The sequence below is a fragment of the Colossoma macropomum genome, unplaced genomic scaffold (assembly GCF_904425465.1).
Source record: "Colossoma macropomum unplaced genomic scaffold, Colossoma_macropomum, whole genome shotgun sequence".
NCBI classification, from domain to species: Eukaryota; Metazoa; Chordata; class Actinopteri; order Characiformes; family Serrasalmidae; genus Colossoma; species Colossoma macropomum.
In genome coordinates, this window is record NW_023495872.1 from 336,159 (window position 1) to 348,870 (window position 12,712).

At 39.5% G+C, this 12,712-nt stretch overlaps 1 protein-coding gene across 3 annotated transcripts in view; it reads right to left on the reverse strand.

Annotated features, from left to right (window-relative positions):
- Positions 1 to 1,051: 1,051 nt before the first annotated feature.
- Positions 1,052 to 12,712, reverse strand: part of gcgrb (glucagon receptor b) — an 84,904-nt gene continuing 73,243 nt past the window's right edge. For all 3 annotated transcript variants that reach the window (XM_036563731.1, XM_036563733.1, XM_036563732.1), the window contains exons 10-14: positions 8,322 to 8,391; positions 4,763 to 4,851; positions 3,684 to 3,828; positions 2,182 to 2,223; positions 1,052 to 1,829 (exon numbers count right to left, since the gene is read on the reverse strand). In XM_036563731.1, the coding sequence (XP_036419624.1) occupies positions 1,461 to 1,829; positions 2,182 to 2,223; positions 3,684 to 3,828; positions 4,763 to 4,851; positions 8,322 to 8,391 (715 nt within the window). In that variant the 3' untranslated portion in view covers positions 1,052 to 1,460. The remainder of the gene's footprint in view (positions 1,830 to 2,181; positions 2,224 to 3,683; positions 3,829 to 4,762; positions 4,852 to 8,321; positions 8,392 to 12,712) is intronic.

Sequence of the window (12,712 nt, forward strand, 5' to 3'; positions counted from 1 at the left end):
GAGCGTGTGCCTGTGTGAATTCGTGTGTAGACTCACAAACGCTCATCAGTTGTAACAGTATTATGAGATTTTTCAGCACTGCCAGGTGCTCGCTTGAGGTAAAATCTTTCCTTTTTTGTACAACAGGCAGGCTTTGGCTCATGACGCTTTGTGCCACAGTCAGGAGACCTAAGAGCTGGAGACTGTTCCAATGAGAAGCTAAAACCTTGCTAAAAAAGAGAGGTTAAATTCATTTTTAAACTCCATTAATTAGTTACATTAACAACTGAATGAAACCACAAAGCCAATGCTGACTGATGTGGCAGGTTTGTACCTATTTCTGTTTTCGTAGTATTTTGGATGGCAAGTGGAAAAATGTTCAATTGAAGCTTGTCCAACACCAGATCGAATTCGAGTCTGTTTGAACCTCCAAACTTTTTCACAACTGTGTGAAAACTTTGGTCGGCTCACTCTGAGTTAAAACTGGCCCATGTGAAAACAGTTACTGACACTTCCTTGGTATATCTATGAGGATAACATCTACCCATTTGTAGTTTTAACATGCCCTCGTCCACTTGACCTCGGCATTTCCCCTCTGCAGAATCCCAGACACAATCTTAAAGGCTGTTCCATTACTGAATTAGGTCAAATGAAGTTTATTAGACAAGCCCTCGGGGTGAGGGTCGAGTGGACGTAAGTGCTGCCTTAAGAGCTGAAGCTGTTGTTAAGCTATAGCAGTAAACTACTATAAAATGCTTATTATTTCAAAGCTATAACATTTAGATTAAAATTAATTGTGCGGACTACTCGATCTGTTATACCTGACTGTCAATAAAGCTTGATTTCTTTACTCTGCTTGCTTGCTAGTCAGCATGTTAAGAGCTACACAGCTGGCAACAACAAAAAGTAAGGCAGTACACCAAAACCAAACAAAGCAATTATTCATAAATTTTATGTGTGCCATGTTCAAACTTAAAACATATGGATTACAAAGTTTGCATGGCTAGTTGAGGCTAACCTATCCGAGCACAAATGCATTGCAATTGAAAGTTGGAGAGGGCATGTTAAAAGGATTGAAACCCATGTTTTTTGTGGTGCAGCCTCTTTTACAGTAGTGTGGTATCCAGCAAGGGACAAACTCAACAACCACCAGGAAACTGGTAGCTCTATGAGTTGTAAACGCAACATATATCAGGTTTTGGTCCTTTAAAGCCATTTGAAATAGCACAGATGGAAGTGTCTTAATGGTATATCCATCATTCTCGCCATGACGAAGCAGGAGGGCAATCTCAGTTTTAGGTCCACTGTTCTTCCATTATGCCATTTTACAGTTTCCTGAAAGACCTCCAGATTTGATAGTCCTAAAATCAACTCTTAGATGGGACTGTCTATGTTCCTCCATGGTTCCGTCTCATATTTGGAATGCATCATCTCAGGATTGCACTAGTCCATCGCAGGAAGTGATCAAGGTCCTGGTTCCCTCAGATATCGCACTCATCCACCCCAGTTGGAGTGCAGTTCAGGCGCTCCTCCAAACAAATGTCCTCCGTTAAAGAGCTGCAGTTGCTGGTGCCCTCATGTCGTTCGGAGGCCAAGCATAGGCCCGCCCTCCCTCTCCCTCGGTTCACACCTGTGCCATTGCGGTGGTAGCTGATCACAAGCCGCCTGCTCTCCTCAGAAGGTGGGGCTGATTCCTGGGGCTCCGGTGTATCCGAGCGGTCTGGGGGCAAAGGCATAACTGTGCTGCCACTCTTGGGATGAGGAGTTTGGCTGTGGGTGTGTCGGTACTCCTCCTCGATATCCTTCCCTAGCTTCCACCTCCTCCACCGCTTCAACATCTCATGCTGGACCTGGAGAGAGATGGAAGAGTAACACATTCAGGGTTAAGAATCATTGTTTTACATGTTAAGTTGTTAATTATCTGGGTCAAGATGCCTCTGGAGAAACAGAATTGAAGTGGCTTTGTACAGTTAGTCAGGTCTTGAAGGTGTAGTGTAAAGCAGCAGCTCCTCATCCTGGTTCTGGAATACCCCTGTTATGTATGTTTTAGCATTTTTTTGCTCTAACATGCCCATTTCAATTTAGGAAGAGGTAACACATTGTACTGGTCATGCTAGAGCAGGAAAAACCCTGTAATGTGCAGGACAGTGAGTACATTATCAACCACAAGTGGGAAAAGTTTCAAAAAATGGTTCCTCTTACCTCTTTGTTGACAAAGCAGTACAAAATGGCCACCAGCAGACCCTGTGTTTGGAGATAGATGGTTCAGTCACACTTCTGAAGCTACTTTTTAGACTTTATAACTGTTTAACCCTCTATTCCATGATGTTGCCTCAAGGCAACAAACTCATTTTCCTCACTTTACATTGACATGATACATATTTACTGAAAATGAAAGGGTTAATACTTAAGGGAAGAGTTTGAATAAACCAATAAAAAGTGAGCCCTTAGTCACATTAGAAGCTTTTGGACATTCTGAAACCTTTTTATCTGAGACAGAACTCTGTAAACTTAAAAAGGATGGATCTTCAAGGGTTATTTAGTAAAACAAAATGGTTCTATATAGAACCATGAACACTCAAAGAATCCTTTGCATGATTAAAGGATTCTTTGCATCCTGAAATGGTTTTCAGACTGATGGAGAATGTTCTGTAGATGGTTTCATACAGAACCTTTTTGAAAAGGGATATATATAGCACCAAAAAAGGGTTCTTCTATTCTAACAAGCCTGACATTGTAACAATAGAAGAACCCTTTATGGTGCTATATAGAAACTTTTTCAAAACCACCTACAGCATATTCTCTATCAATCTGAATAACACTTTCATGATGCAAAGAGCCTTTTAATCAGGCAAAGGGTTCTTTGATTGTTCATTGTTCTATATAGAACTATTTTCTTTTCTAAAGAACCATTACTTTAAAGTGTGTAGGGTAATTTGAAGCACTGCTTTTTTTACTCATGTCAAAAGGAAATGTGATGTGATGTCTTCCATAGAGTGCAAAATGTAATTGTTCAGATGCATGTTTTTGACATTCCACTTTAAAAACCAGAGAGTTCTACTTAAGTTTAAAATTTGTTTTGGCCTGCCTAAAGTTGGAATTTGTAATTTTCACTCCTTCCTTCAATAAACTGGATTCCCAGAGTGAACTGCATTGATATGTAGAGGGTTTGCTACATTGCTATTTGTTTTGCCTGGTGTTGTCCAGAGTAGGATAGGTTCCCCTTTTGAGTCTTGGTCCCTCTCAAGGTTTCTTCCTTTTGCCTTTAGGGAGTTTTTCCTTACCACTGTTGCCATTGGTGATGCTTATGGGAGCTTGAACCTGGAAATGTTTTTGGAAAGCTGCTTTGTGACAACGCCTGTGGTAAATAGTGCTATAAAAATAAACTTTGGCTTGACTTGACTTGAGAGGTTGAATCAATATCCATAATTCAAAAATTGTTCTTGTTCAATGTGATGTTGACATTTTGTTTGTGTCTCAAAAGTCTGAACAAATAAAGAAATATCTTTTCATCCAGCACAAAGGTGAAGTGCCCACTGAAAAATTGTTCATTGCAATGTCCTGCCTTTGCTGCAAAGCAGTACTAATGGAGCTTCTTGATCATGTTCTTGATCACATGCTGAATAGCTTTAAGGCTGCATTTTAAGTCCTAAGGGACCCAGAATAGAAATTGGCCTGAGTAACTATAAGCTTCAACCTCTTACCTGGAAGGAGCTGAAGAGCAAGTCGTAGAAGAGCCGAATGAGCCGCAGCAGAGACTCTTTGGAGACGGACTCATCAATGACGAAGGTGAAGAGGATGGCGTGAATCCCCAACAGTGGAATGAGGGTCAGGGTAGATTTAGCCAATCTGAAAGAAAGAATATGTAACTACATCCTACTGACATTATATGATTATGAAATATAATTGCTGATCTGAACACAAAATATTTGGTATACATTAGGTTTGGATGATCCGTTAAAGATAGTAGAAACATCCCTATAGATGATTTGAAAAATCATTCATTTGTAGTCTACGGGTTTAATTCAGCTCCAATGAAAATGTGCATCTTATAATTTGGCCACAAGGTGGCGCTGAATAGTTTCAACCACAGCACCCACTGGTGGTCAAACACAGAGTTTAAATATCTTGGAAGAAAATGTTCTTTGCTGTGTGAACAATAGTTCCTTTGTAATGAATTAGAGAATATATAATATGTTTTTATAATACATACAGGGATATGACAGGACGAAACCTTCTTTAGAATGTAAGAACTACCCTCATTACCTTCAGTACAACACTATTTTCACTGTGTGAATTCAAGGCTCACATTAACTTCGACATCAACAATTTAAATCATTTGAACCAATGTGTATATATCATATTTCATATATACAGTCATATTTACAACTGTTCCAACCAATATTCAATGTGCTGCAGGTGGGCTTCAGCCTGCACTGCTTTGCATGGTTTGAAGGATCAAACTAGGAAATGTGTTAATGGTGAAATACAAAAAAAAGTGGTCTTTATGCATTATTAATGCATTATTACCATATTATTACCATATTATTACCACATTATTAATGTATTATTACTCCACTAAGCTTGACAGTCTTAGTTTGCATGTCCCTTCCATCTAAAACTGTCATTTGTTCTTAAAACTTCTATCAAACGCTCTAATAATAGTGGGCTACAGCTTCTTTCACACCATTAATTTGGCAAAGACTGAAAAATCGTCAAATCAACCAGCCTAGTACATCATGAATATACATTAAACATTATACCAATGAAGTTAGTTATTTACCTGAACTTATAGTCGGTGTACCTCATCTGATGAGCCTTAAGTTTGGACATCAGGATCTTTATGATTCTAATAAATATAAAGAAATTAATCTGTTTGAGAGACAGAGAGAGAGAAAGAAAGAGAGAATAGAAGAAGAGAAAAATCTGATTTGTAAGGCACATTAGTCACACAAGCAGATCAAATTCCACTCTTACATAAATGGTTCAGATCACCATCCCATAATGGTGTGTGTAGTTGGAAAAGGATGAGAAGAGTAAGGCTGAGGGGGTGTGTAAGAGTACGAATGTGAGTGTATCTTTTATCTTTGTTCGGATGGAAATGTGAATTTTGTGATATTACCGCTGACATATTATCTGTGACTAATGCAGCATGCCATGTAATACAATGCAATATACATGTGTTCACTAAAACAGCCCAAAGCCTCAGCTCATCTCTCCTCATCTCCCAAAACAAGCTCTGCTTCATATTTCAAGAAAAATAAAATCAGAGTCTGGTTCATCACCATTATCATCATCATTACAGTGGATGTGCTGACGTGTCATTAAAAAGACGTTTTCAAAGAAGAGAAATATGATTCAGCAAAACTTCACAATATTTCCCATAGAAGAGCAATAAAGTGGTAGCACTCATCTTAAGGCCTGGATTGTGTTTGTACTTTGCTGTGCTAATTCTGTGAGGTGTCAGCATTCATCACTTGTTAGCTTCAGTCCTATGCAAAATCAGAGGCCACCGTTCATTCATGGCCATTAAAAAGCAGAAAACACATTTAACAGAAGCTCCAGCATTACAGTATGTAATGTGTCCGCTCTTTGCCCTTTTACATCTTCAGCTCTTTTCAGGAGGCTCACTTTCAGTTTTTCCCTGAAATCTGCAGGGATATTTTTCAAGTTGGGTGCATTTTCTGCTTCTCACGATCCAAATAATCCAGTTACAGATTTAGACTCATCATTCCATTAAACCTTCCTCCACATCTCAGATGTCCAGTTTTGGTGTTGTACTGCAAATGTTCTTCTTGTTTGTCTATTTCCTTTTCTCAATAAGGGCTTCTTCACAGCCAGTTTTCTCCATTTGTGCATAATGGCTCTCACTGTGGTTCACTGGAGTCCCAGAGCCTTAGCATTGGCTCTGTAACCCTTTCCAGACTGGTAGATTTCGATGTCTTCATTGCATCTGTATTTGAATCTCTTTAGAACGCGGTATCATGTGCTGCTTTTTGAGACCTTCTAGCTGCTTCACATTACCTGATGTCCTATTTAAGGGATGTTTAGATTCAACAGGTCGGGCAGTATTGATGTCTGGGTGTGGCTCATGAAATTGAACCCAGTAATTCAATTTGGTTAACTGGTAGATTTAGTAGCTAAGGGGGCAATTACTTTTTCACACAGGGCCAGGTAGGGCTGAACAGAATTTTTCCTTCAACAGTGCAATCATCATTTAAAACAAATACAGTGCCCCCCACTATACTGAGCTCCTTAACTGTTCAAGCTAACATCCACACAGCAATCAGTCATTTCATTCTCATTAACATTCTTTGAGATAATGATGATGCGCTTCTCACATTAGTCAGTAGTTAATCTGAACACGTCTGTCTGATGATTAGACTCACTTTGTTTCTTTATTCGTCATCAGTTTGTTCATTAATCATTACTTTATTCATTATTCTCATAACTCTCACTGCTTTTCTGTGTTACTGTTTGCAATCCAGTGTCAACCAGAGAAGGATGACTTGCCCTTTTGAGTCTTGGTTCCTCTCAGTGGTTCTTACTCATGCTCTAGGGAGTTCTTGGTTTCTCTTAGTGGTTCTTACTCATGCTTTTAGTGAGTTACCATTTTGAGTCTTGGTTCTTTTCAGTGGTTCTTCCTCATGCTTTTAAGGAGTTATCATTTTTGAGTCTTGGTTCATCTTATAGGTTCTTCTTCATGCTCTTAGAAAGTTCTTGGTTCCTCTCAGTGGTTGTTCCTCATGCTGTTAGAGAGGTTTTCTTTGAGTCTTGGTTCCTCTAAATAGTTTTCCCTGTGCTTTTAGGGAGATATCATTTTTGAGTCCGGGGTCCTCTTAGTGATTCTCCCTCATACTTTTAGGGAGCTTTCATTTAGGCTTTTCTTCATGCTCTTAGGGAGTTCTTGGTTTCTCTTAGTGGCTCTTCATAATGCTCTTAGGGAGTTCTTGGTTCCTCTTAAGGGTTCTTCCTCATATTTTAAGGGAGTTACCATTTTGAGTCTTGGTTCCTCTCAGTGGTTCCTCCTCATGCTTTTAGGAAGTTATCAATTTTCAGTGTTGATTCCCTTTAGTGATTCTTTCTCATTTTCTTAGGAGTTTTGTTTTGCACTCTTGAGTTTGGATATAGTTTTCTGCACTGTAAGCCTGGATAAGTTAAATTTCCTTAAAATTTGAGGAAACTGGTTGCCTTGAAAAAAATTAAGTAATGTGTAATGAAAACTTGAGTTAGAATAACTATCATTTTGTCTTAGGCTAACATAAACACATGTTTGTGCAACTCATAAATTCTAATTATTTTAACTTAACATCTTGAAACAGCAATTTATCCATATGTTTCATTAGCCAATGGAGATTTTTTTTTTTTTCTAATTAAGTGAGATTGACCACCAAACACCAAAGGGTTAACTTATACTGTGAACATGGTCACTGACCAACACAAACACCCATTCATCAGCAAAGAGAAAGATAACCTTCACTCTTAGCCAACAGCACAATGTCAGGCAGGAGTAAAGAATACATAAAAACATACACCTGAGGAAAGGCAGCCTGGGGGGAATGAAAGCTCACTGATGGTGACAAATGGAAAGAAACACTCAATATGCAAATAGATGGAGCCGGGAGCCAATGGGAAAGAAATATGTGTTTTATCTAACAAGATCGTCTTAACAAAACAAACAGGTAACTGTGTTTTACAGCTTACTTAGCTTCACTCAGTTCAGCAACTTTAATGAGAAAGAAACAATTAAAACCAACAGAAATGTTGTCATTTTTTGAATGTGGGGTTTCAAAGTTGCCATAGCAACAGACTAAACTAAATCGCAATCAGTTAATTCAACTCAAAAATGCCATTTGGGTGTACAAAGTCATCAAAAACGTTCCCTTAACTTAAAATGGTTGAGCAATGTGTGGAATATACTGAGTTTTATGTACAACAGACTTAATTTAAAACAAAATGCGGGATTACAGAGTAGGAAGCTGCTTTGTGACAAGACCAGATATACAAGCAATTAATTAGATTTATTTAAATTAATGTAATTGGTTTTCTACATTTTGGTTAAGGAGGAAAGTGTATAAATTTGATACAAAGGACATCCAATTAATCTTAATTATCAAAGACTTCCTCAAAGTTTTTACTCAAAGCGTCAGGTGTATTGAGTGTGTTGAAGTGCTACAATGACAAAACACTTTGTGAAACGTTTATAAAGTGCTCTCTTTCTCTCTCACTCTCACAAGATGCATAGCGGAATGTGTTAATTCGCTAGCGCTGTGTGTGTGTGTGTGTGTGTGTGTATGTGTGTGTGTCTGTTGCTGTGTGTGTATATGCGATAAGCCCCTCACCAGATAAGCAAACAGAATGGGTGAGCGGATTATCCACCAGTAGCCCATGTTTATGTTCCTCTCCCAGCACCTGTACACAGAACACAATACAAACAATATTGATCTGGATTATATTCTGGATTTCACTTCATAAATATGCACACGTTCCATGTGTCACTGAATGTGGATGAACAGTCACGTTTCAGTTTTACCGTGGGTCTGAATACACGTGATAGAGTCTGAGGACTCTGTTAAAACTGCAATACGTTCATACAGTGCCCACTTTACTGGAAGCCCCTCCATCTTGCTGGTGTAGAGTCTGAGATTTTAGCTAATACAAGCTGTTGTTGCAGTTTGTGTTAGACATTCTGTAGCCCCTCATCAGTGGTCAGTTTTCAACCACAGACCTCCTGGCTGGATATTTTAGGGTAACAACCATGAGACGTAGTGGAAACATAGGCTTAACAGAGTAGAACAAACCAGAGTCCAGTGGCGGTGTGCTTTACCCCACCACACCCATGGTATTGCTCATAGTGATCTTAGGCTTATGTACAGCTGCTTGGCCATTGAAACCCATTTCTTGAAGCTCCCATCACACAGTTCTTGTGCTGATGTTGCCTCCAGAGGCAGTTTGGAACTCTGTAGTGAGTGATGTCACTGAGAACAGGTGATTTTTATGTACTATGCACTTCAGCACTCAGCGGCCCATGGGTTAGGGTGGTCTACTGCTTTGTGGCTAAGCTGTTGTTTCTCCTAGATGTTTCTGTTTGACAATAACAGCACTTACAGCTGACCAGGGCAGATCCAGCAGAGCAGAAATTTCACAAACTGATTTGTAGCAAAGGTGGTATCCTATGACAGGACCATGTTTAAAGTCTCTGAGCTCTTCATTATGACCCATTCTACTGCCAATGTTTGTCTATGGAGACTGCATGGCTACTTGATTTTGAACTGTTGCTCGCAATGCGTTTTGTTGGAAACAAAAATTAGGAGGAATTAAAAGTTGTGTCTACATACTTTTGGTCATATATTGTACATGTTGAATGCTCGGAGAACACAATATATGATGTAAATATAAACACTACTTCTCAAGATCATCGATTATCATCATTGTTTAAAAATAAGTTGTAAACAGCTGGCCAGGCTTGGTAAACCAAACCTCTACCAAATCCTGTTGGCAACAAAGCCAAGACCTCTCTTTTCTCCTGTTCAAACCGATTGTCTTCAAACCAAATATTTTAAAAGAGTTTCATGTTATTGGTTTGGTGCCTCAAGCTTGACATTCTGAACAATGAACATTATGTAAAACATAGCTTTTCACTACCTATCATGCTTGTGTTATCGATTGTACTCCATACATTAAAAACAAAGGAATGGGGGGAATTTGGGGATAAGTTTTAGAGGGTGTAGCCTTGTTAGCAGGAATCTAACACCAACTGTTGAACAGGTGGTCCCCAGATGCATATTCTCATTACAAGATCGTTCCTGGCCTGCCAAATAATATCTGGTCAGCAGTGGTCCTACAGTGGTCCCTTTTCAGTGGTCAGGCCAGAAAGTGCTGATAAACTGTGCAGCAACAGATGGGATACAGTCTGTAAATGTGAACTTACAAAGTGCACCTATTCAGTAGGCTGTTTCAGATAAAGTGGCAATTCTGTGTACAACAATTTGGCAAAACATAACAGGTCTTAATATTTGATGACTGTGGAATGTGAAGCTTTGGTTCCCCAAAAGATTTCAATATCTAAGACAATCATAATAATCATAGAACTGGTTGAATGTGATGTTACACCATTTCAGTACGATGCTACAAAACCTCAAGCTTCACTGACCTTCAGATTAGTGGTGTGGGAAGCAAAGGAGAAAAAAGACCCCATTAGTAAGACTATTCAGGTTTTATGAGCTTGGTCTGATGCTCAGACTTCTAAATGCAGGGCTGATTAATCAAAAAAAACAATTTCTATTTCAAAGGTCACTTTTGCAAGGTCACCTTGGCAACCATTGAGTTTATTATTTTTCAATCTGAATAGGTGCACAGTCAGTGCACTTTGATGCAGCTTCTGTCCATTAATGTAGACCTTAATGAAGACTTAATGTAGACTTCAATATAAATATTAATGATTGGACTTGCATAACCCGTTGCTCACCCTTAATTCTCACTAATAGAACTTTCCTCCACACATCCTAGTTTTAGATAGACTCTAGACTCTGTTCTTCTTTGATCAGATGGATTTAATGTTTGGCCAAAAGTATGTGGACACCACTCCTAATTATTGAGTTCAGGTGTATCAGCCACAGCCATTGCTAACAGGTGGAGAAAGTCTTCACAGACAAACATTAGAAGTAGAATGGTAATAGTGAAGAGGTCAATGACTTTAAATAGGGCACTGTCATAGGATGCCACATTGTGAAATGGAAGTGTCTAGGAGCAAAAACAGCTCTCAAAGCGATAGACCATGCAAACACACAGAGCAGGGAGGCCGAGTGCTGAAGTGCATAGCGCCTATGCTCTGTTACATCACTCACTGAAGAGTTCCAAACTGCCTCTGGAAGCAACATCAGCAAATGAGCTGTGCATTGGGAGGTTCATGAAATGGGTTTCCATGGCCGAGCAGCCGCCAAGTGACGGCTAGTGTGGTGTGAAGCACACTGGCATTGGACTGTAGAGCAGTGGAAACGTGTTGTAGAACATGACTCAGTTTATATCACAGTACCTACATTTACAGCCAGTTGTTCATTCAACCTAATGAGAGACTGTAGAACAGACAAATCTTTTTCAAAATACCAAAATCTACAGTCAGTCATTATTTATAACGATGTTTATTTGTATGTGTGTTTGGTGTGTGAAGGCTGTGCCCATTTTTGGGTATATAAGGTTTTTATTTGCTTGCTTTTGTACTGGTTGTGGTGTGTCAGTGATTTATTTTGTTTTGAACCTTTCCCACTGGTCCAGGAGTTTTTCAATTGTTGACAGAGAACCAGCCAAGAGACTTTCAACTGCAGTGGTGTAAGTTTTTGTGTAATGGACCATAAGCCATGAATCAGGATACTTTTCACTGTGATGTTGGGGTTTGACTGATCCGTGAGCCAGGACACTTTTCTCTGTGGCTTGACTGGGCTGTGAGCCGGGACACTTTTCACTGTGATAGCAGAGTTTGGCCGGGCTGCGAGCCAGGACCCTTTTTACTGTGGTAGTGGAGTTTGATGGGGCTGTGAAACAGGGCAGTTTTCACTGCAATAGCACAGTTAGGCTGGACAGTTTTCACTGGATTTTTTTTTTTTTGGAGTTTTACTGGGTCACAAGCCAGGGCACTTTTCACTGCTGCAATGGAGTTTGACTGGGCCATAAGCCAAGACACTTTTTACTGCTGGAGCAGAGTTTGACTGGGCCATAAGCCAAGACACTTTTTTACCATTGGAGCGGAGTTTGACTGGGCCATAAGCCAGGATCCTTTTCACCACTGTAGAGGAGTTTGACTGGGCCACAAGCCAGGACTCTTTTCTCTGCTGGAGCAGAGTTTGACTGGGCCATGAGAAAGGACAATTTTTATCACTGTAGCAGAGTTTGACTGGACCATAAGTCAGGACGTTTTTCATCACTGTAGTGGAACTTGAGATGGGCCAAAAGCTGGGACACTCTTCACCACCATAGTGGAGTTGGACTGGGCCATAAGCCAGAACAATTTTCACTGCAGTAGTGGAATTTGACTGGGTCACAAGCTGGGACACTCTTCACCACTGTAGCAGAGTGTGACTGGGCTGTGAGCCAGGACACCTTTCACTGCAGTAGTGGAGTTTAAATGTTAAAAAGTATATGAAAGTAGAAACATTTTAACAGATAACCTTATTTATTTATTTATTTATTTATTTATTTATGCATGTGCATGCATGTATGTATGTATCTATGTATGTAACTGGACACAAGCTGATTATGCTCTGTGTAATCCAGACTAGACAATCTGTTGTGTCTTAAACCTTTTCAATAAACTGTGTATAGCGCAGCCACTAATAGGTGGTACTGGTCCCAGTGCAAACATGGATTAGCAGTGGTATAAATGAATAAAAAAAATAAATGAACTGAACTGCATTGAGAAAAAAGAGAAAATGTCCTGGTCTTTCAGATTTGTAATGAGTGTTTGGAAAGGAAGTAAAAAGTATGTTTTGTCTCTTTGAAATGTAACTGAGTAGAAGTACAAGTATTCGGTTTAAATAATAGCTAAGTGTGTGCTGTAGTTTTCCATTAGGGTGAATAAGATTACTACCAGTGTTCTGCAAAGCTTGTCCAACCTCACAACAGTAACTACGAAAGAACGCATTTGTGGGCAGAGCCTGGATAGATCAACTGGGGAACTTGAGCTACACAGTCTTTATCTTTTCAGCAGCAAAGCTTCAAGATTTTATTCAATGCTACT